Source organism: Thamnophis elegans, chromosome 2 (genome assembly GCF_009769535.1).
Source record: "Thamnophis elegans isolate rThaEle1 chromosome 2, rThaEle1.pri, whole genome shotgun sequence".
NCBI lineage: Eukaryota > Metazoa > Chordata > Lepidosauria > Squamata > Colubridae > Thamnophis > Thamnophis elegans.
In genome coordinates, this window is record NC_045542.1 from 4,929,180 (window position 1) to 4,952,792 (window position 23,613).

At 46.6% G+C, this 23,613-nt stretch overlaps 1 protein-coding gene across 2 annotated transcripts in view; it reads right to left on the minus strand.

Moving 5' to 3' along the window:
* Positions 1-463: 463 nt before the first annotated feature.
* Positions 464-23,613, minus strand: part of KEAP1 (kelch like ECH associated protein 1) — a 24,649-nt gene continuing 1,499 nt past the window's right edge. Inside the window, exons 1-6 of one of the 2 annotated variants that reach the window (XM_032210909.1) lie at positions 17,342-17,423; positions 13,027-13,691; positions 7,140-7,825; positions 5,088-5,293; positions 3,840-4,016; positions 464-1,334 (exon numbers count right to left, since the gene is read on the minus strand). In XM_032210909.1, coding sequence (XP_032066800.1) covers positions 1,168-1,334; positions 3,840-4,016; positions 5,088-5,293; positions 7,140-7,825; positions 13,027-13,569 — 1,779 coding nt within the window. In that variant the 5' untranslated portion in view covers positions 13,570-13,691; positions 17,342-17,423 and the 3' untranslated portion in view covers positions 464-1,167. Of the gene's footprint in view, positions 1,335-3,839; positions 4,017-5,087; positions 5,294-7,139; positions 7,826-13,026; positions 13,692-17,341; positions 17,424-23,613 lie in introns of those variants that run through there. The other variant, XM_032210908.1, reaches the window with a different exon arrangement.

The following is a 23,613-nucleotide window of genomic DNA, read 5'->3' on the forward strand; positions in this document are numbered from 1 at the left end:
GTCCACTAATGGTCGCCCATCCAACCTGACTGAACCTGAAGGAAGGAAGAACGCAAGGGAGAATGGCAGGAAATCTCCCAATTCCAGGTGTGGAAACCTTGTTGCATCTTACCCCAAAAGACGAGGCTGTAATCGTTGCCAAAGGTGCTTCAATAAAAGTATTGAGTAAAGGGTCTGAATACTTCTGCCAATGCGCTGTCTCAGTTTTTCTCTTTTTAACATTTTAAAATTGTTTTTCACTTTCTCATTATGGGATCCTGAGTGTAGATTAATGAGAATTTTTTTTTCCAACAACTGTAGCAATAGCAGTTAGACTTATATACCGCTTCGTAGGGCTTTCAGCCCTCTCTTAAGCGGTTTACAGAGTCGGCATATCGCCCCCAACAACAATCCGGGTCCTCATTTTACCCACCTCGGAAGGATGGAAGGCTGAGTCAACCTTGAGCCGGTGAGATTTGAACAGCCGAACTGCAGAACTAGCAGTCAGCTGAAGTAGCCTGCAGTGCTGCATTTAACCACTGTGCCACCTCGGCTCCTGTAGAATCGGGCTGCAGCATAACACAAATGGACAAAAATGAAGGTGGTCTGGATACTTTCTGAATGCACAGTATTCTGAATACACAGAGTGCCCCATAACCTTTTCCCCTTTCCTCACCTGCGTCTGGACGAAACTTGACAAGCAAAAAAATTAACCTTGGACTGGTCACCAAACTACGAATAATACACATTTCTAAGGAGGGCTCAGGGCTGCACTATGTACAAAATACTTCCACCCATCCTGATTTGGAAGTCATTTCCTGAAGGTCCATTCACTGCCAGGGGCCAGAAGAGAGACAGCCAGTGTGATTCGAGCTCTCCTGTAGTTGTCCCAGGGACGAATCCTTCTTCCCTGGCGCATCTATCCCAAACTGACAGGAGCAGCGTGAAGAGGCAACCGCAGATTTACTTTAGCTACCCTCGTAAAGCACGGAGCTGTTCTTCATCGATGCCTCAAGGCCGGTTCCAACGGGATTTAAAGCGTTTCCTCATCTTTTTGGCACTTTTCCTTTATTCCGGCAGAATACAACTTGGCAGCAGGTATTTCATAATACTGAGAATCTTCCGCAATTCGCTTTTTTCCCCGCCTTCCATTTTTGAAGGGAAGTGGAGCACATTCCACGTTTACCGTTAACAATGGCATTTCTGCTGCTCGGTTTGCTTGCAGCACGGCTCCATAGTAATGGCAACGCCGACCCCACTGCGGCCTGATGTCATACAAGTTACTTCGGTCCAAGTATCTGTGGCGGAGTCGTAACATTCCACGCTGTCCAGAAAAGTTTGTCCGTCATAGCCACCTGCAGGAAAACAATCAGCAATTAAACCAAGAGAAGCCCAGAGGCTACTTTGAAGGCCCCTTGACTGAACTCTGCGAGACCACCTCCTGCCGTGTACCTCCCAACGGCCGGTAAGAACTCACAGGCTGGGCCTCCTCCGGGTGCCGTCGACCGGACAATACCGGCTGGCGACCCCTCGGGGGAGAGCCTTTTCTGTAGCTGCTCCGGCCCTGTGGAACGATCTACCCGCAGAGATCTGGACTCTCCCCACTCTCTCGGCCTTCCGAAAAGCCACCAAAACCTGGCTGTTCTGGCAGGCCTGGGGCTGTTGACCCATGAATGAATCACTGGGAGGCAAGAGCCGAGGTGGCGCAGTGGTTAGGGTGCAGTACTGCAGGCCACTTCGGCTGACTGTTATCTGCAGTTCAGCGGTTCTAATCTCACCGGCTCAAGGTTGACTCAGCCTTCCATCCTTCCGAGGTGGGTGAAATGAGGACCCAGACTGTGGGGGCGATATGCTGACTCTATAAACCGCTTAGAGAGGGCTGAAAGCCCTATGAAGCGGTATATAAGTCTAAGTGCTATTGCCCCCAGCTGAGTGTATGGTGTGTTCTATTTAATTTGTTCTCGTCTTTCCCCTATTTTTTTTTTATCGTTGTATTTGTAAGCCGCCCGGAGTCCTAAGAGCCGAGGTGGCGCAGTGGTTAAATGCAGCACTGCAGGCTACTGCTAGATCAGCAGTTCAGCGGTTCAAATCTCACCGGCTCAGGGTTGACTCAGCCTTCCATCCTTCCGAGGTGGGTAAAATGAGGACCCAGATTGTTGTTGGGGGCAATATGCTGACTCTCTGTAAACCGCTTAGAGAGGCCTGAAAGGCCTATGAAGCGGTATATAAGTCTACTGCTATTGCTATTGCTATTATTAAATTACGAATTACGAACTCAGCTGAATCAGAAGCAACACCCCCAAAAGCCTTGTCTTCCAACAATGCAGGACAGCTTTGTACTCAAGAGTACAGCTGTAATTCCCTGGGAAGGAAGTGGCTCTGTTTGGCAAAAGATAGCAGCCAGCCATGTGGAATCTCAGCAACAAGGAAAAAAGGGTAGAAGGGTCTTAGCCATCATTAGCATGTTAAGACTTCTCGCTGGGAAACTTCTGCCTCTTGCTAGCATAAATTTATTTATTAAATATATTTATATGCAGCCCAATCCCAAAGGACTCCGGGCGGCTTACAAAAAAGTATTAAAAAAAACACATAACAATAAAAAACAATTTAAAAACAACAAACACCCCTCATACATTCATTCTAGTCGGGGCTGGACCTCAACAGTGAGGTCAACAGCCCCAGGCCTGCCGGAACAGCCAAGTTTTTACGGCTTTCCTGAAGGCCATGAGAGTGGGTATGGTCCGGATTTCCGGGGGGAGCTGGTTCCAGGGTGTCGGAGCAGCCATAGAGAAGGCTCTCCTCCGACGGTCCGCCAGCTGACACTGTTTGGCTGACGGCATCTGAAGGAGGCCCAATCTGTGGGATCTTACTGGCCGCTAGGAGGTATGTATCAGCAGGCGGTCTCGAAGGTATCCTGGCCCTAAGCCATGTAGGGCTTTAAAGGTAACAACCAACACCTTGAATTGAGTCCGGAGACTAATTGGTAGCCAGTGCAGCTTGCGGAGGACAGGTTTAACATTTAATATCGCCCGCGCAGCCGCATTCTGAATCCCATTGCTTTGCTACATCCATTGTGTGTTCTGAAAGGTGACATCTATTTACCATGCTAAATGGGGCAAAACTTTGATGGCATCGTACAAATAAGAATATAAACGATCCTGAATTATAATTATGTTGTGTGTCCTTGGTTTTTTGATCAAGATTTCCAATAGCCCAGTGTTTCAGCAGATGGAAACACTTCCACACATGGGGGAATCTTACCAAAATTGCTATTTGGAGATAGAGTGTGCACACTAATAAGTAAACACTTCTACACACATTTGCATCACTGATTTCAATCAGTCTCACTATAATGTACTCAAGAGCTCACTAAGCCATCCAAGTAAGTATGTGCAAGAATAGCGTGATCCGTCAAAACCGTGCCCGATTAAACCGCGTCGCTGAAGTCATCAACAGGGCAACAACAGCCAGCGCGGAGAAAGAAGGACGCTTTAAATAGCGCTTTGAAACCAAGCCGATTCAACTTAAGGTAAGGGTTAGGGTTAGGGTTAGGTTAAGGGTTAGGTTTAGGGGGGTTGGGTTTAGGGTTTAATTTTAGGTTTAAGGTTTACAGCGTGTTTCTGTCTCCGTGCTGTTGTCGCCCTGTTGAGGATGTCAGCGACGCGGTTTAGTCGGGCGTGGTTTTGTCGGTGAACCCAAGAATAGATTATTAGCAAATAAAATATGGCTTTTGTTTCCACCCCATTAATGAAGTGAGTTAAGCCACCCCTGGACTGAAATGCCCATAGTTTGTGTGACTGCGGTCTGTACTTTCCCACATCCAGCCAAGAAGTACTTGCGATAGTCCTTGGCCAACGTACCTAGCACGTAGATCTTGCCTTGATACACAGTGACCCCGAGGGCACTCCGACGGTGCTTCATGGGCGCAACGAAGGACCAGGTGCCCACCTCCACATCATAGCGCTCCACACTGTTCAGCTGGTTTGTTCCATCGTAACCCCCCATGGCATATATGCAGTTATTCAGGGCACAAACTCCTACATTAGGAAAGAACAGCATTAAGACAGGCGTGACTTATTCCAACACTCGGGATAACACATTCTCGGGATCAGGATCTCTTGCAAACTTAATTTTCAGCGGAAGGCCTATTGCATTTAGGGCTAGGTTAGAGTTTAACAATGCCTGGAGGGCCTTTTAGCAAAGCCTGGAGATCTTTTCTATCTACCCTGGGCAATATTTCTCAAGTAGAAGGCAGTGTTATTCTTGGACCTAGAATGTCCATTTTTTTGGCATCAAACAGAAGCAGCAACGGAAACAGCTACATTGCTCTTTGAATGTAGGGAAATCTCCCGAAGCATATGAATACGGCGGAATTAGCAGGCATGACGTCCTTACTCTTGCTGCAACCAAAATCAGCCCTCTAGTTCATGTCAATTTCGATTCAGAACGCCAGTGTAAAACTAAATTGGACAACTATCATCAGTTAGGGTGTGAAGCAGCGCATCACATAATCCAGTTTATTGTATTACAGGTAAACCTTAGCTTATATCCATCCAGAGCTCATTCAAAGTTATAGTGGCGCTGAAAAATAGCAATAGCAATAGCAGTTAGACTTATATACCGCTTCATAGGGCTTTCAGCCCTCTCTAAGCGGTTTACAGAGTCAGCATATTGCCCCCAACAACAATCCGGGTCCTCATTTTACCCACCTCGGAAGGATGGAATGCTGAGTCAACCCTGAGCCGGTGAGATTTGAACAGCCGAACTGCAGAACTGCAGTCAGCTGAAGTAGCCTGCAGTGCTGCATTTAACCACTGCGCCACCTCAGCTCTAAATGGAGGTGTGAAGTTTGTGCCTATTGCAAAACCCTTGTGGTCACGTGATTATGATCCAGGCACTCAGGTTGGCAGCTAATTTCTCCCAACCCCACCAAAGCCAGGATTTTGCTGCCTATTCTCTAGCAACCTGCAGGAGAGTCAAGCCCACTGCAGCTCATTGAACCAGGAATTCTGCCTTGGATTTCCTCAAGATTATCAGGTTCAACCTTCCCAGGTGGAGGAATTTGATATTCGTGGTCCCAAGTATGGAGTTCCTGCTGCTGCGCATACCTGCTCCACTCCGAATAGTTTTCATTGATGTGAGCATCTCCCATTCATCCCGCTCTGGGTAGTAGCATTCGGCAGTGTTGTGGCGGTTCGTGCCATCATAGCCCCCCACGGCATACAGAAGGCGGTTCAGCACAGCCACGCCCACCCCAATCCGCCGTGTCAGCATAGGAGCCACTGACTGCCATTCATCACGCTCCGGCTCGTACCTGCAAGGGAAAAAAGAGATGCTACATCGGGTACTTGTTTCTGCTGTCGATGTTGTTTGAGCAAGGATGTTAATTGACAGTTGCTAATTTACTGGGCAGCGCTGAAGAAGGGAGAAAGCTGGATGAAGGATGAAACCAAGAAGGAGATGAAGCATGATGGGATTTCCTTTAGGCCTCTCTACCATCATTTTAGAGGCTCTCCAAAATACTCCATCTTTTCCCCATCTGTACCAGAGGTGGGTTCCTACCAGTTCGCACCTATTCGGTAGAACCGGTTCGTCAAATCTACCGAACCGGTTAGAAGAGGTTCCACCAGTGGACCCGGAAAGCAGGCCACACCTACAGAAGAGCTTCCCAAATTTTTTGAAACCCGCCATTGGTCCTTGGATATGATCATTCTACACTATCATGCTCCTATTTATAAAACTCAGTGCCTCTGTGAAAGGTAAGGATGACTACTGCGTTTGTGGTGCAATCAGAACATTGCGTGTGTTGAAGTTGTTTTAACGCAAACCAAAGATGCCTTTGAAAAAACAAGTTTACATCATATTCTTATGCATGCCAGTGCTGTGTGTGAGGTAATTTAAGGTGGTTCTGACAAGTGTCGTCGGCATCTTCATATCCGGTCACATGGGCGGCAAGCCACTCCCATCCGGTCACATGGGTGGCAAGCCACTCCCATCCGGTCACATGGGTGGCAAGCCACTCCCACAAAGGAGGCCACACCCACAGACTAGGTTCGAACAATTTTTGAAACCCACCACTGATCTGTACCATTAACTGTTCTATGCATTTTCTTCCTTTATCAACACTTCTAAGTACATGAGAAAAAAATCCAGGTGTCCCTGGTTACCTTTGCCAAAAAGGCCTCATTCTGATATTACTAAGAGCCGAGGTGACACAGTGGGTAGAGTGCAATACTGCAGACCACTGCAGCTGACTGTTATCTGCAGTTCGGCGGTTCAAATCTCACCGGCTCGAGGTTGACTCAGCCTTTCATCCTTCCGAGGTGGGTGAAATGAGGACCCGGATTGTGAGGGCGATATGCTGACTCTGTAAACCGCTTAGAGAGGGCTGAAAGCCCTATGAAGTGGTATATAAGTCTAACTGCTATTGCTAGTTCAGCGGTTCAAATCTCACCGGCTCAGGGTTGACTCAGCCTTCCATCCTTCTGAGGTCGGTGAAATGAGGACCCAGATTGTGAGGGTGATATGCTGACTCTGTAAACCGCTTAGAGAGGGCTGAAAGCCCTATGAAGCGGTATATAAATCTAACTGCTATTGCTAGGCTGATGGGAAAGTCAGCAGCCATCTCTCTCCCTCCACATGGGAACAGCCCAAGCTATCCAATCACGTGCAGGCACTCATAAACCCCCTTCTCTCATAAACCAGCTTAAGCTATTCATGTCAGGTCTGAATAAAAAGGTCATTTAAAAAACAATAACAGGAGAAATCTTCAAAAGGCCACACCATTTACCAGAGTTAAAAAACAACACCCAGGACTCTCGAGCCTTATAAGACCATTTTGCATTTGGTAATAGCAATAGCAGTTAGACTTATATACCGCTTCATAGGGCTTTCAGCCCTCGCTAAGCGGTTTAGTGAGTCAGCATATTGCCCCCAACAACAATCTGGGTCCTCATTTTACCCACCTCGGAAGGATGGAAGGCTGAGTCAACCCTGAGCCGGTGAGATTTGAACAGCCGAACTGCAGAACTGCAGTCAGCTGAAGTAGCCTGCAGTGCTGCATTTAACCACTGCGCCACCTCGGCTCCATCAGCAAGGGAGGGCAGAAGGTACAAGCCGTATTTGAGAGGGCTGGATTATTTCAACGCTTCTTCCCTTACCTCTCCACGCTGTTGTGATGCGTGCTGCCGAATGAGCCGCCCACCGCGTAGATCATACCATCGATGACTCCCACCCCAATTCGGTTGCGGGCCACACTCATAGGGGCACAGGGAGACCACCGATTGGTCATGGGGTTATAGCAGTCAATGGCATCCGAGTCCATGTTGCCATCGGGAGAGTTGTTCCTCCCCCCCACCGCGTAGAACAGCCCGCCGACTACGCAGCCCGCCAAGCCGCTGCGAGGCACCTCCAAGTCAGCCAGCCGGATCCAGGAGCCGTCAGAAGGATTGTAAGCCTCCAGGTAGCTCAGGGAGTGGCGGAAGTAGCCGCCCGCCGTGTAGATCAGCTGGCCCACCTTGGGCGCGCGGCAGGGCATGTCATTGGTGGGCTTGTGCAGGGTGAGATCCTGGAAGATCTTGGCCAAGTAGTCCTTGCAACGGGAGTCCGACTTGAGGATCTCGCACTTCTGCAGCTGCATTTGGAGAAAGTGTGGCGTGAGGGAGTGGCAGCGCACAGCTTTCAGCAAGGCCTGGACGTAGAGCCGCCGGTTCTCGCAGTCATATTTCACCCAGTTAATGCAAGCATGGAAGACTTCCGACTCACATCGCACATTCAGCTCGTCCCGGCTGATCAGGGTCACCAGCTGGCAATGTGAGAGGTTGAAGAACTCCTCCTGTTTTGAGACCTACCGGAGAAGTAGAGTTTAGAGTTTTATTGATTTGTATGCCGCCCACTCCCGAAGGACTCCGGGCGGCTTACAATAAAACAAGGGAGGGGGGAAATAATACACAAACAACATATTAAAATATACAACAGTCACAATTTCCGAGGGGCTGGATATTTCAAGAGCCCCCTGGCCTGCTGGAGCAGCCAGGACTTAACGGCTTTGCGGAAGGCCGGGAGGGTAGTAAGGGTCCGGATCTCCACGGGGAGATCGTTCCAGAGGGCTGGAGCTGCAACAGAGAAGGCTCTCCCCCGGGGAGTCGCCAGCTGACATTGGCTGGCAGATGGAATCCGGAGGAGACCTAATCTGTGTGATCTAATCGGTCTTTGGGAGGTAATTGGCAGGAGAGAGAGACCGTGAGCAAAACCAGAGAAGTTTGGAAGGGTGGCTTCCCCTCCCATTGATGGCAACACCGGATGGATGATCTGCTCATCAAAAGCAAGACCAAATCTGCTCTAGAAGAGATCTAGGACTCTTTCTGCATAGATCGCTGGATGGTTGCTGAAATGTCACACGTAGGGAAACCACTTGCCTGCAGAGATCTGCTCACAGAAAAGAAAGCAACTGGCAACTGCTTTTCTAGCACTAGCAGGTGAGATAAAGAAGCAGAGGAATTAAAAATAAGGTCCAACATAATATCCAGGGGTGGGTTCCTGCCAGTTCTAACCTCTTCTATAGAAGAGGTTCCACAAATCTACAATGCCGTTTAGAACCGGTTCCAGCTCCCTCCCCCCCGCCCGTCCGCACATCATCAAGATGAAGAGCAAGAGGAGGAATTCTGGGAGTTGAAGTCCACAAGTCTTAAAGCTGCCAAGTTTGAACACTCCTGGGTTCTTTTCTAAAGGGTTAGGGGTGCGAGGGTCTTGTAACTTGATAGCTTTAAGACTTGCGTGCTTCAAATGCCAGAGTTTCTGAGCCAACATTTTGGTTGCTAAGCAAGAGCGTTGTTAAGTTTCACATTTTACAAGTTGGCCACGCCCACCCAGTCACATGGCTGGCAAGCCACCCCCACCCGGTCACATGGCCGGCAAACCACTCCCACAAAGCAGGCCACACCTACAGAAGAGGTTCTAGAAAATGTTTGAAACACACCACTGAGAATATCTGACCAGCACCATGGTCAAAACTTGTAATCCAAACAGATTTCTTAAAACCAGGTTCATCTTCGGCCAGAATCAACAATAAAGGCTCCTAAGTTTAAAGAACATAAAAGTTTTGGAAAAAAGTAGTATTTTTTAGCCTCTGAAATTATCAGTATGAAATGATGATCTAGCGGCATTCTAGAATCTGTAGATTTTTATGTTGATAGTCATAAAGGGTTGCTGCCTAGATCAAAGGTTTTGGACTCATAACTTCTACAATAACAAAAATCCTAAAAAGGAGAACGGGTGGATTCCTATACTATTGTTCACAACTGGCGGAAATAGCCACCCTGTATATTTTTCCTCCCACACAGCACCTTCTAAACTTAATTTATCAGATGCGATTCCCCAAGGAAAGCAGATCATCTCTGAGGAGCAAAACAGGTTTTTTTTTAATTCAGCTCAACCTGTCAGGAATATTAAACTGTAATTTGTTAGGGCAAGTGACAATCCATGGACAAGACTCTGGATAGCTGTAAAACACGAGTAAGACTCATCTACACCTTGTAGGATAAATGCAGCACAGTAGAAATAAGAAACGCAGAAAAAAAATTAGGTTTGAAAAAGGCATTTTTATGATAGACACAACAGGTACTTTCTAATGTTTCTCTTCATTTCTTTGTATTTTAATGTCACACCTCATTTCTTTCCATCATTCCCTCCCCATATGTGCTATTGTGTGGTGTACCTGCGTCTATATGTGTTCGTGTGCATGTGTCCCTTGGGAACACGTGACAGGCGAATCAAGGAAACGACTTTCCTGGATGACAGTTTAAACCAGCAGCAGGAAGACAATAAAAATTCCTACAGCTTGGAATGCGATTCTTGGTACTAAAGCAAGGATTACAAATAAGCCACCAGGCTCATCCACTGATGAATGGAAACAGAGTGCAATTTTTTATGCCGATTGCAAAATACATTTGAGGCAATATCATTAGCAAATCAAATGAAGTTTAATAAAGCAGGCAAGTTTCCAGTTTTTAAAAAGAATTCTTCCTCGGGAAACATGGCAATCAGAGCCGAGGTGGCGCAGTGGTTAAATGCAGCACTGCAGGCTACTTCAGCTGACTGCAGTTCAGCAGTTCAAATCTCACCAGGCTCAGGGTTGACTCAGCCTTCCATCCTTCCGAGGTGGGTAAAATGAGAACCCGGATTGTTGGGGGCAAGAGGCTGACTCTGTAAACCGCTTAGAGAAGGCTGAAAGCCCTATGAAGCGGTATATAAGTCTAACTGCTATTGCTATAGATTGGCAGGGGATTCAAATGAGGGAGTCAAGACACCTTTTCAAGAGTTTGTATCTGATGAAGCCCTTATCTTATGTTCTGAAGCTGGAAGCTACAGATTAGGCTTCATCAGATACAAAATGGATGTCAGATGACAAGTTCACTTAATGGTCTCCTAGGATGAAGAAACAGGAAAACAGTTGTTTCCTTATAAAAATCCAGGTATTGAGTTAACTTTGTTTCTGACAAAAGGTTTCCCTGTGGGAGGTTTAGCTTGTCATTACATTTTAACACCTGACTCCAAGCAGCAAATGCTCCATCTTTGTCACAAAGGTTGAATGTTTATATTAACCTAAACCCAAATGTGGCTTGTTCACTGTACAACTGCCCAAAAACATTGTAAACTGCACAACTGTCCAACACAAAATACCCCCCAAATCAACCATCATATTTTGTTTCATTTCTAATGCTTTGCGCACATAAAAACCCGTGGCACGACAAAACCGCGAAGCCCTTATCCGCGGAGACATAAGCGCGTCGCTAAAGCCGCGACATCATCATCGCGCGTCATCACCGCCGCGACAACAGCGCGGCAACAGAAGGGCGCTTTAAAACAGCGCCGCGGCAGAAAGCCGATTTCCATTAAGGTAAGGGTTAGGATTAGGTTTAGGGGTTTGTTTTAGGGTTTGTTTTAGGGTTAGGTTTAGGGTACTGAGTGCTTGGGAATGCGCGGATTTGCCCTCCGCGATTATGTCATCGCGGTAGGGTCGCGTTTTTCCTTAGCGCTTTGAACGGCGCGAATTAATCTTCGCGCTTATGTCTCCGCGGATAAGGGCTTCGCGGATTTGTGGTGGAACCATAAAAACCGTGTAGTGTGCCTGGGTATTCTGATTATTTCTTCCAATGCCCCTGCTGTAGTTTGGCCTTTAAGTCTTTTGCCAACAGCAATCAGGAATTCTAACCAAGTTAGTGTGCAGAAACAAAGGATGCGCAGAGAGATGAAGGACAGTAACCACAGCCTGTCCCTCCTTTAGCCAATCACTCAGCTTTGGGGTTGACAACGAAGGAAAGCCAAGGAAGGCAGATGGGCTGCAAAATTAGAAGTCCTGTTCTACTTGGTCAGCCCTTCTCGATGGGCTTTCACTAACCCACACAAAGCAAAGCTTTATTGATGTCTGATGACAAAACTCTTTCTGGTGCATTCAGCATAGAAATCAAAGGGGCTTACTGGAGCAGGGAGAAAGCAATGCCAGGGTCCTTTGCCAATCCATGTTAGTTTGTGCTGGGTCAGCAGGGAGTGACAGATCTGGCACAGAAACAGCTAATTCGCGATCCCTCCCCTGCTTCCTCTAGGCTTCTGAAAGGGCTGGAAAATGCAATGGAAAAAGAGGAAGCCATGCCTCTCCTAACAGTCCACAGTATTCTCAATTCTCCCACCACCACCACCTCCCCCCAAAAATAGAGATTGGCATTTACTCTTATAATTTAAGAAGGAAGCAAGCAAAAAATAAATAAATTTATAGGCTAGTTATTGTAGGGATCTTAGCAACAGGACTGCCAACTTCTCTCCTGAAGGTGACAAAATAGAGAGGGAAGATATTGAATAAACCTGGAGCAGCGCTACTACCTTGACACAAATCCTACGCACCGATTTTTCGTAAGGACGTAAGGACAAGAAAAACACCCACTTCCCTGCAGAGTCTCAGGTTGACAGTCTCCCGATTTCTATTTTGCGCTGTTTAGCCAGATGATTGAAATACTGTGATGGGCAAGTTTAGTGGCTAAGGGATCTGCTAGGAACAGAGAGGTTCAGGTTCTTGACCCCCCCCCCCCCCTCAGCCATGGAAGTCCACTTGGTGACTTTGGGTCTATTATGCTCTTTCTATGTCCAACCTCTGATATGGAAAATGTTGGGGGGAGAGGGAGGCGGAAAGGAAGGAAGAGTGCTAGATATGCCACTTAGGACTCCTGAATGAAAAGGTGGGATATAAATTGAATCCATTAGCTTCTTTCTATTTGAAAATTTAGAAAAGAGGCAGAAGCCAGTGATGGCTATAGAATTATTTCCCCCCCCCAACTTTTCAGTGTTTATTAAGCAATCACCCCAAAGTAATCAAGTTTCCAGCCCCTTATGTCTGCAGACACACAATGAATATATATATATCAGACATTCAGGTGGTGAATAGTAAAGATTTGCAGCACAGAAAAGTGCAGGGGGGGGAGGGGAGAGATAGTATCTTGCCCCTTTGGAAGAGATAGAAGAGCTGTTCTTTCAAAATCAAGAACAGAAAATAAATTGTTTGTTTGTTTAATTTTATTTATAGGCCGCCCAATTCTGAAGGACTCCGGGCGGCTTACAGAAGGGAAGGGAAAGAAAATAAAAGAAAGTAAAAATAAAATAAGACAAGTTAAAAACCACACAGATACATTCATTTCAATCGGGGCTGGACTTCAACAATGAGGTCAACAGCCCCAGGCCTGCCGGAATAGCCAGGTCTTGACAGCTTTTCTGAAGGCCATGAGAGTGGGCGAGGCCCGGATTTCTGGGGGTAGCTCGTTCCAAAGGGTTGGGGCAGCCACAGAGAAGGCTCTCCTCCGGGGAGCCGCCAGCCGTCATTGTCTGGCTGACGGCAACCGAAGGAGGCCCACCCTGTGGGATCTTACCGGCCGCTGGGAGGAATGTGGTGGAAGGCAGTCGAAAGCAAAGCCATATTCTAATTCAGACATTCTTTGGGCACTAGTATAGGCAGCCTGCTCCTGTTCCCCTTGGTACCCTTTCCTCGCAACAGGGTCTCACCTCTCCAAAATTCATGTAGATATATTCCCGCGCCCGCTGGTGCAGTTCAGTACATCCAATCTGTTCGGCGAAGTTGGCGATGCCAATGGCGTTGCTGGGGTCCAGCTGCTGCACCAAAAAGTCACAGCAGGCCTTCACCACACTGTCTATCTGGTACATGACGGCCCCGTTCATAACGTGCAGCACGCACTGCTCGCCCACGGAAATGGAGGCGGTGTAGGCAAACTCAATCAGGCGCTCCATGACTTTGGGGTGGATGCCCTCAATGGGGATTATCTCCATACCCTGCTCCCGGAGGCCCATGGTGAACATGGCCTTGAAGACTGGACTGGAGGAGGCCAGCACCACCTTGTGGGCTTGAAAGTCGGCCGGGGGGATGTCCTTGTATTTGACCCGCAAGGTGACGTCACAGAGTTGCTGACTTAGGCGCAACTGATTCATAATGTTGAAAGCTTGTTTGGTGTGGTCCTCCAGGGTGTAGCTGAAGGTGCGACTGCCGTTGTGTGAAGGGGTCACCTCCGCCTTGCACTCTGGCGCATACATCACAGAAGCTGTCGCGTGGTCATTGCACGGAGGAATGCAGGAGAAGAGAAGGGGGCAGCAGCAGAGGCGGCTAAGCTGGGGGCTTTCCTACAGAGGCCTGGCCTGCAGCAAAGTCTTGATACCTGCACAGGGGGACAGAGAAGCAAGAGGTCTGGTTAGGTAATTTATTTTATTATTTATTTATTTATTATTAAAATTTATATGCCGCCCAATCCCGAAGAACTCCGGGCGGCTTACAAAGAAGAAAAAAGAGAGGGAAAAAAACAAGAAAAAAGACAGTTTAAAATCACAAAACCACATGCATTCGTTCTAATCGGGGCTGGACCTCAACAGTGAGGTCAACAGCCCCAGGCCTACTGGAACAGCCAGGTTTTTACAGCTTTCCTGAAGGCCATGAGAGTGGGTATGGTCCGGGTCTCTGGGGGCGTGACCCGACAAAAGCGCGAACATCATAAGCGCGCCGACAAAACCGCGGTGCTAAAACCGCGATGTCAAAAGCGTGTCGACAACAGCGCGCCGACAACAGCGCACCGACAGAAGCGCAATTTAAGTTAAGGTAAGGTTTAGGGTTAGGTTTAGGTTTAGGGTTAGGTTACAGCGCGCTTCTGTCGGCGCGCTGTTGTCGGCGCGCTTCAGGGCTCATTCGTCACTCCTTCATCGCGCAGTTTTGTCACCGCGGTTTAGTGAGGCGCGCTTTTGTCGTTCACGCATTTGTGGTGGAACCCTCTGGGGGTAGCTGATTCCAAAGGGTCGGAGCAGCCACAGAGAAGGCTCTCCTCCAGGGGCCCACCAGCCGATACGGACTGGCCGATGGCATCCAAAGGAGGCCCAATCTGTGGGATCTTACCGGCCGCTGGGAGGTATGTGGCAGTAGGCGGTCTCGAAGGTACTCTGGCCTTAAGCCATGTAGGGCCCAAGTAATGTACGACCCAAGGCAATATCTCACTTCTGGCTTTGCACTGCTGCCTCACTCAGGACGCACCTCCTTTACTCCATAAATATACCCTCCCCTCCAGAAGATCGTCTTCAACCTCCCCCACATCTGTGAAACCAGGCATGCATATATGTGCCAGACAAAGAACCTGCAATCTTAGCTCCGAAGAATATCAGGCGCACTTGAAATGGAGAGAATTGAAAACAGTTTAAAAAAAATCAAAATACTTACCAGGGAATGGTGCACAGATTAAACTACCTTCCCCTTCCCCCCCCCCCCAATTAGAAGATGGAGCAAGAGGTCCTTTTCGTGTGGTTCCCTCAAGGTCAACCAGAAGCACAAAAAACTTTCTACTGAGAGCGCCATACGATGCCATTCTGTGCTACTTAACACCGTCATTCTGACTCAGCAAGCTATAACCTAGGACTGCTTACTCATTCCAAGGCCACCGTGGTTTGTAGGTATTTCCTCCACTATTTGCACTGGAATCAATATACTATTTGTAAGATTAATTCATATTCCTCCACAATAGTTTGTGGCTTTTGGGGGGGGGGGTGGCTAGACGTAGTGGTGACTCTTAGCAACTGTCTGGGAGAGTTCCTGGAGTTTTCATGGCAAGATTTCAGAGGTGGCTTGCCCTTGTGTTCAAGCCAAACTGGAAGCCAAGAGAAACTCTTGACTAAATGAGCAGGATGGGTCGTAATGGATGAGCCTCCGAAGGATAAGACAGCCCTGTAAACCCCTGTCCATTTCTTTTAATCCACAGATGTGGCTTATTCACGAAAGGCATTTTAATCAAAAAGTCTACATCGATCCAATGAAGTGGAAGAAGAAAAAGGCCCTTGAAATTTAACAGAAGGTGAGGTCGTGTTTGCAGTGAGATGGGCCTCAATTATTTATTGTGCCTCTAGCAATAGCAATAGCAGTTAGACTTATATACCTCTTCATAGGGCTTTCAGCCCTCTCTAAGCGGTTTACAGAGTCAGCATATCGCCCCCAACAACAATCCTGGGTCCTCATTTTACCCACCACGGAAGGATGGAAGGCTGAGTCAACCCTGAGCCGGTGAGATTTGAACAGCCGAACTACAATCAGCTGAAGTAGCCTGCAGTGCTGCATTTAACCACTGTGCCACCTCGGCTCCTCTCCAATGAAGAATCTTAAAAATGGCATTGCATTGAGCCTGGGGGGGTGGGGGGTGGCGGCGGCTGTGTTTTCGATTCGATTACTGTAGCAGTTGCATACCCAGTTCACATGGTCACACACAACAAGAAAGGTGTTTTCATACACAACTACACACACCAATTGCTATACGTTCAGGGATTAAACAAATGCCTGGGGAATCCAGTTCAGCTGGCGCATGCAGTGAAAATTATCCTGGCTTACTCCACCAAGAGACAAGACGACAGGAGTATTTAGGTTTCCAGGTGGGAAATCAGCACACGTACATAAGACTCTATTCCAGTGTTTCTCAACCTTGTCAACTTGAAGGTCCACGAAATGGCCGAGTTTGTATGTGTGGCCGGCCGGAGAACTGTGTTTAGGACAGTGTTTCTCAACCGTGTCAACTTGAAGATGTCTGGACTTCAACTCCCAGAATTCTCCAGCCAGCATTCGCGAATGCTGGCTGGAGAATTCTGGGAGTTGAAGTCCAGACATCTTCAAGTTGACAAGGTTGAGAAACACTGCTCTATTCGCTATTAAACATAAACACCTAAGTTCAAAACGGGCTCCGGACGCAGATAAGGCTGCTCCTAAATGTACTGTACTTTATGTGCTTCTCACCTGATTGGTGGATCCAGCAATTTCAGCACAGAGCAATTAAATTCAAGCAGCTTTGAGATCTCTTTGCCTTTGTGTGGAATGTAAATGGAGGATTTTGACATTTTGCCGTTTCCTCAAGCTTAACTCACCTCCCGTGACCTCACGAAAAGAAGCCACAGGTTGCCAAGGAGATAGCTATTTAAGTCTGAATTTCAACATAATGCCCATTTCCTGCTCTCCGTGTAAGGGAGTAATTTTAGATAGGGTCCTAATAGCAATAGCAATAGCAGTTAGACTTATATACCGCTTCATAGGGCTTTCAGCCCTCTCTAAGCGGTTTACAGAGTCAGCATATTGCCCCCACAGTCTGGGACCCTATCTAAGAGAGACCGCCTCCTGCCATTTACCTCCCAACGACCAATAAGTTCACACAGATTGGGCCTCCTCCGGGTGCCGTCGGCCAGTCAACGTTGGTTGGCGGCTCCCCGGGTGAGGGCCTTCTCTGTAGCTGCTCCGGCCCTATGGAACGATCTACCCGTACAGATCCGGACCCTTACTACTCTCCCGGCCTTCAGCAAAGCCACTAAGACCTGGCTGTTCCGGCAGGCCTGGGGCTGTTGATTAGTATCCAGCCCCACTCTTAACAGTATGCATGGTGTGAAATTTTAATACTTGTATCCTTCTTTTAAATTTTTTAATATGTGTTTCTTTTGTCTTGTCTGTAAGCCGCCCAGAGTCCCAAGGGATGTTAATAAATGTTAATAAATCTAAATAGCAATAGCAATAGCAGTTAGACTTATATACCGCTTCATAGGGCTTTCAGCCCTCTCTAAGCGGTTTACAGAGTAAGCATATCGCCCCCACAGTCTGGGTCCTCATTTCACCCACCTCGGAAGGATGGAAGGCTGAGTCAACCTTGAGCCGGTGAGATTTGAACCGCCGAACTGCAGATAGCAGTCAGCTGAAGTGGCCTACAGTACTGCACTCTAACCACTGCGCCACCTCGGCTCTAAATCTAATCTAAGGATGGATATGGCCCCATTCTCCATTATGGATGGTTTTTCTTCGCCTTACCAGTTCCTGGAGAGCCAGAGCAAAATTCACAAACCACCTCACTTTTCCCGCGGACATTGCTTTGATTCAAAGCTCTGTTCTCATGCCGGAAGAGAAGCAATCCAGAATTCATCAGACCAGGATGAGTGGACCAGGAGGAGCAACCTTGGCCCAACATCAATAAATACAGGCTTGTTCTTTCTACTTGAGAGACCGCCTGCTGCCAATTACCTCCACCAGACCGATTAGATCGCACAGAGCAGGCCTCCTCCGAATTCCATCTGCCGGCCAGTGTCGACTGGCGACTACCCGGAGGAGAGCCTTCTCTGTGGCTGCTCCGACCCTCTGGAACGAGCTCCCCGTGGAGATTCGCACCCTCACCACCCTCCAGGCCTTCCGCAAAGCCCTTAAAACCTGGCTGTTCCGACAGGCCTGGGGCTAAAGAATCGTTGCCCCTATCTCGAATGGTATGATTGTTGCGTTTTTTAATTATGTATTGTTTTTGTGTTGTTGTTAACTGTCTGTATCTCCCTTCCCTTGTTTGAGTTGTGGGCCGCCCTGAGTCCCTTCAGGGAAAAGGGCGGCATACAAATGAAATAAAACTCTAAACTCTAAATGGAAATGGAAACTGTGCCCAGTGGATGTGTGTTTTTTCTTCTGAAGCACACCTATAAAATGAAATTGTGAAGCCAGAAATGTGGGTCTTAACTGAGTCATCTAATTGGGCATAAGGAAATATCTGGTTTCCCCTGGGTTACAAAACATTCAGGATAGGGGTGAAAAGGTTGGAAGAGGTTTGGGGAAGACAGGAAACATTCTAATAAGATAACAAAAATATAGCAAAGTTGGAAAAACACGAAGAAATGGGAAATTACGTTTTGTACCAGGGCTTCTCACTATTGTACTTGTGAACATCAGTTTGCCCGCCTATACCCAAATTTAGGTGTGTAAGGGTCCCAGCCCAACAATTTTTTCTTAAAAAATAAAATAAAATACAGCTGCTGCCTTAATATAACACTAAATTTTTATTGGCAGAATCTTCTCTGTAAAATGTTATCAATTGCATCATCAGTACAGGCCAAATATAGTAGTTATCAGGCTTTAATATCGGGAGACGAGGTGGCGCAGTGGGTAGAGTGCAGTACTGCAGGCCACTTCAGCTGACTGCTAGTTTGGCAGTTTGGCGGTTCAAATCTCACCGGTTCAAGGTTGACTCAGCCTTCCATCCTTCCAATCCGACCCGGATTGTTGTTGGGGCAATATGCTGACTCTGTAAACCGCTTAGAGAGGGCTGAAAGCCCTATGAAGCGGTATATAAGTCTAACTGCTATTGCTATTGCTATTAATATCAGCATATGGAATTTGATAGAGGGTAAATAAAACCTACCCATCTTAACACTGATAAACCCAACTTGGTGAGCATATTAAAGGCCTCTGGAACAACAAGGCTATATGGTTACATCTTACTTTTGTCCAGTCTAGTAGGGTTCTAAAAAACTCATATCTACCATAGTTCCAGTATTGATTGATTCCAGAATCAATATTCTATGATGGGTTAGAAAAGGAAGGATATCTTTCTTGCAAGTAGTAAATCCAACAGTCTACCAAAACAATTCCAGTGTTGATGGGATTATTGCCTAATAAAAATAAGTGAGGTACTAACAGAGTTATTATAAAATTGTATTTTTCTAATTCAGTAGATGAGCTGCAGTCAAATGTTTTAAGGGATGTTGCAAGGACAGTGGGCAAACATTGCAGATGTCCTAGGAAGGGAATCAAAACAATCATATCCACGCATCTCTCTCTATAACTACGTCAGTTCCTGCTAAAACTGATCTAATACAAGATTTGCTTCCAAAATGCATCATCAGAGCTGAAAATCATGCATTAAATGAAATGGGGATGTTTACATATTGGAGCGAGCTGGAATTGTCAAGAGCCGAGATGGCGCAGTGGTTAGGGTGCAGTACTGCAGGCCACTTCAGCTGACTGTTATCTGCAGTTCAGCGGTTCAAATCTCACCGGCTCAAAGGTTGACTCAGCCTTCCATCCTTCCGAGGTGGGTGAAATGAGGACCCAGACTGTGGGGGCAATATGCTGACTCTGTAAACCGCTTAGAGAGGGCTGGAAGCCCTATGAAGCGGTATATAAGTCGAACTGCTACTGCTAATTGTCACAAAATGTGACATATCATGAATAAACCATCATTCTGGTAGAGTGACGGTCAACCTTTTCAGCACCAAGTGCCGAAACTGGAGTGCGCGTGTGCTGGAGCGCCGGAATCCCGAAGGGAGCAGTTGGCCGCTGTGCATGTGCACGATGGAAGAGCAGCTGGCAAGTTGGTCTAGCGGTTAAGGCCGTGATGGTGAATCTATGGCACACGTGTCACAGGTGGCACGCAGAGCCATTTGTTAGGGCATGCAAGGCGTTGCCCTGTCAGCTCCAACACACACGTGCGCGCTGGCCAGCTAACTTCTGCTTCTTCTGAGGCCGTTTTTCGCCCTCCGGAGGCTTCCTTGAAACCCCTGGTGTGTGAAAAACTGGCCCTATGGGCAAACTGGAGGTTAAGCAACGGACTTCCAGTTTGCTCATAGGGCCGTTTTATGCCCTCCACAGCTTTCGGGGAAGCCTCTGGAGCCTGGGGAGGGCGAAAAAAGCACGAAAAAAGCAAGGGGGGAAAAAACCTCTGGTCGCTCGCGCATGTGCGCTGGGTCACGCGCATAGCATTATGGGTGTGGCATGCCCATGCGCAACCCACCCTGTGCTCCTCCCACTTTTGGCACGCGAGCCAAAAAAGGTTTGTCATCACTGGGTTAAGGCACCAGCCTCGAAAGAGAGATCACCCGTTCTAATCCTGTCCTAACCATGAAGCCAGCTGATTAACTTTGGGCCACTCCCTCTCAGTCCATCTCACCTCGTGGGGTTGTTGTTGTGGGGGGAAATGGTAGGAGAAAGTAGTAATTGGATATGTTTGCTACCCTGAGTTATTTGTAAAAACAATAAAGGTGGGGTATAAATAAATAGAAGTAAAGCAAAAGAAATATCACTCTCATGGCCTTCTGAAAAGCCATCAAAACGTGGCTGTTCCGGCAGTCCTGGGGCTGTTGACTGTGATGTTCCCGTGGGTCGTCCATGAGGCCAATGTGGAGAAAAGACACGGACACGATCTTTCTCGGGATGGAGCGACGACCCAGATTGGGGGTCTGAGAGCCCCTTTTATTGAGATAGGACAAAGGCAGGAGGAGCAATAGCATGTGGTTAAAAACAGCCTGTAAAAGTACAATTTCTAATCTACTGCTCGGGGAAGTTCTGTCTATATATGGTCAAATCCTGGGCGTCATTGGTAGGGCACATCTCAGGATGTTATGTTATGAACTATCAGGATGTTATGGAGTTTTAGGAGTTTGTTTTCTCCTGTGTGGTTCAGCGTGGCTCTGCATGCCTTGGTATGAACTGGGCCATGGGTGACCCACACCTACACAAGGAACTATATTACAACAGTTGACCTCTTGATTGAGGTCCAGCCCCGCTTAGACTGGGTGCAAGTTGTGTTTTTTTTTAACTTGTTGTGTTTTTTAATCTTCTACTATTTCTTATTTCTGTAAGCCGCCCGGAGTCCTCCGGGATTGGGCGGCCTATAAATTCAATAAATGGAAATGGATATCACAAAAATCGTATCCGTATTACGTTTGGCCAGGCCAATCAAAGTTTTGGCCATTTTCTAATTATTTTTCAGATCTGAGTTTGGAACAAAAGGGGGAAAAAAACCCCTGTGAACTAAAAATAAATGAATAGATGCGAACGAAATAATAAAACGGACATATGTCTATGTCGTCTTTAAATCTTGCAACTATTCCCATATTAAAGCAGAAATCATTCCAAGAAAGCACACTTTACCATGTTGTGACGCCCAGGAGGATAATCTAGAAGGCCAGATGCCTATCTATCGCTACAGGTAAACAAAGCCTTCCTCCTTCCAAAGTCATGTGCCTTTAGGAGGAGAGCTCAACTTTGGAACTTGATAGCGGAGCCTCACTCAGCTGCTCTTTGTAAACAGTGATGCAAAAAACCCCCGCCCCATTCTTGTACTACTTCTGGGCCTGCTAAGGAGAGAACAAGTGTGCAAGTGGAGCAGAAATAGGGCTGAGAGTTGTTGAAAACCATGCCAAGAAACCTTGCCAATGGCTACCTATGCTCTACAACAGTCACTTCCTCTGCATACTGAATTCCCAGCTTTAAGCGGAAGGCCTCTTCCAAGGATTTCCCATATCCCAATAACATAAAACTGTTGTACTTGCAGAGAACCCCAAGAAAGACGCTTATGAATCTAGAATCTTTTATACCTGCATTCCTAGGTTTATTCTATAGCTAGTGGAGCTATTATTATCTTGTTATGCATCAACCAGTTTTTGGAAGATGTTTTTAATTCAAAAGTTTTATTTCTTTTAAAACAAACATTTCATCATTCCTCAATCAGTAAGACATCGAAGTACATTTTTTGTGTGTCAAAATAGTTCTAGTTTACCACCAAATTCTTGTCTAGCCTAATGTATACCCCTCCCTCCCTCCCCCCTCCTTCCCCCCGACTTCCCGGAACCCGTACACGGTATGGATTTTTAACAAACACAGTCTAAAATCTATTGAGAAAAAAGAAATAAAGAAATTAATGACATCTCTACATTGACCTTAGCTTCTTCTTGCTGAGCTAACTTTAAACAGTTTAAATCATTCCTGATCTTAAGCATAGGCTAACTGGAATTTCTTGGTCCCGTATTTATTTTGTGTATAGTCAATCCATTTTTTCCAGTCTCGTTTATATCTCTCATTTGAGTGATCTTTGGAAGATGTTAAAAACACCTTTAAGACAATTAAAGCAATGTATCTTGCTTAATGAGTATTTTGCCTGCTTCCAACTTGCAAATAGTTTGATCTAATTCCTTGTTAGGATTCTTTTTTTCCCAATTTAGCTTCTCTAGGCTTGCTCATATTGGCAATAGAAATTAAACAATCAATCTTCGGTGCAACCTTTGTTAGAGCAAAGAATTCTCTCTTTCCGAGGTACTCCATTGTACAGTTTAGGAATGTTATTAAATCGTACCAAAATATATTTTTCTTTCAAATAAAGCAATCTTTATAGTTATGCTCAAGACTCTTATGTAGCATTGGATTTGGTTACTACTTACACAGAAAAATTCCAGAAAAACAAAGGTTAGACTTGGGGGGGTGGGGGGAACACCTTAGGAAAACAGCAGTAGCAAGAAAAGTCAAAACTACAGGGAAATGCCAGGTAGTCACCAGGAATTGAATTCAATTTAAAGGAGACCTCACTTTATTTCCTGTGAATACCTGTGGTCCTCAAGGGTTGCTAAAATACAATGCCCAGCATACAGGCAAGGACCCCTGAAAATTGTAGCCAGAGCAATCCTCCTGCTTTAGTTGCTTAAATCAATCAAATACAGTATTTACTGGATCAGCAAAAAAAACCCCAGAAAACAATTTGAACGCCGCAAAGTTCCAGCTTGCTCTTTTAGTTGCGAGTGAAAACTAAAGTATGACAGATATCTTCACTCCTGTTGAAAGAAATGTCCTTCTGGGTTCAGCTCCAAGTGGGGGAAAAGACACTGGAGAGATGGAGGCTGCTTGGAAAGATGGTTTATTGTTGGACAGGACCACATGGCTTGAGCCCTGAACAGAAAAGGTGATCACATGCTTCAATGTTGGTGGAGAAGAAGAGAAGGGCTGAGGGAGGGGCTTGCTAGGCTTTTTATAACCCGTTCAGTCCCACCTCTCTGCTTCCTGTTCCTGTGTAAGAAATGTATTCTGATTGGTTGTCAGACTCCCATGGGGCCATGCAGGGGCAACTCTCTAGGCTGGGTTTTGAATCCAGGTATAGATGAGTTCTCAGATGCCATGTGGAGAGTTGAGTAATATCCCTTCCCCCTACAGCTGCAATGGAGAAGTCTTTATTATGTAAAGTGGGCTAGCCTGGCCTTCTCAATGGCCTATTGACAAAGTGGGGATGGGCAGGAAGCTACAGGCAAACTATTCTGTCTTTTAAAGCATGTTTCTTTCTTTTCACATCCAGAGAAATATTCTGCCTTTTCAATATTTCCTAGGATTATTTCATTTTTCTGGGAGAGGGCTGGGTGATCACTTCCCACACTCCCAATTTTGCTTGCCTTGTTTAATCAAGAAGCATTTCCTTTCCATAACATTTAACAGACCATAAAAAGCCACAACAAAACGGAAGCTTTGGAACACGGTAAATGCAAGCCCATTGTGGGAATGAACCA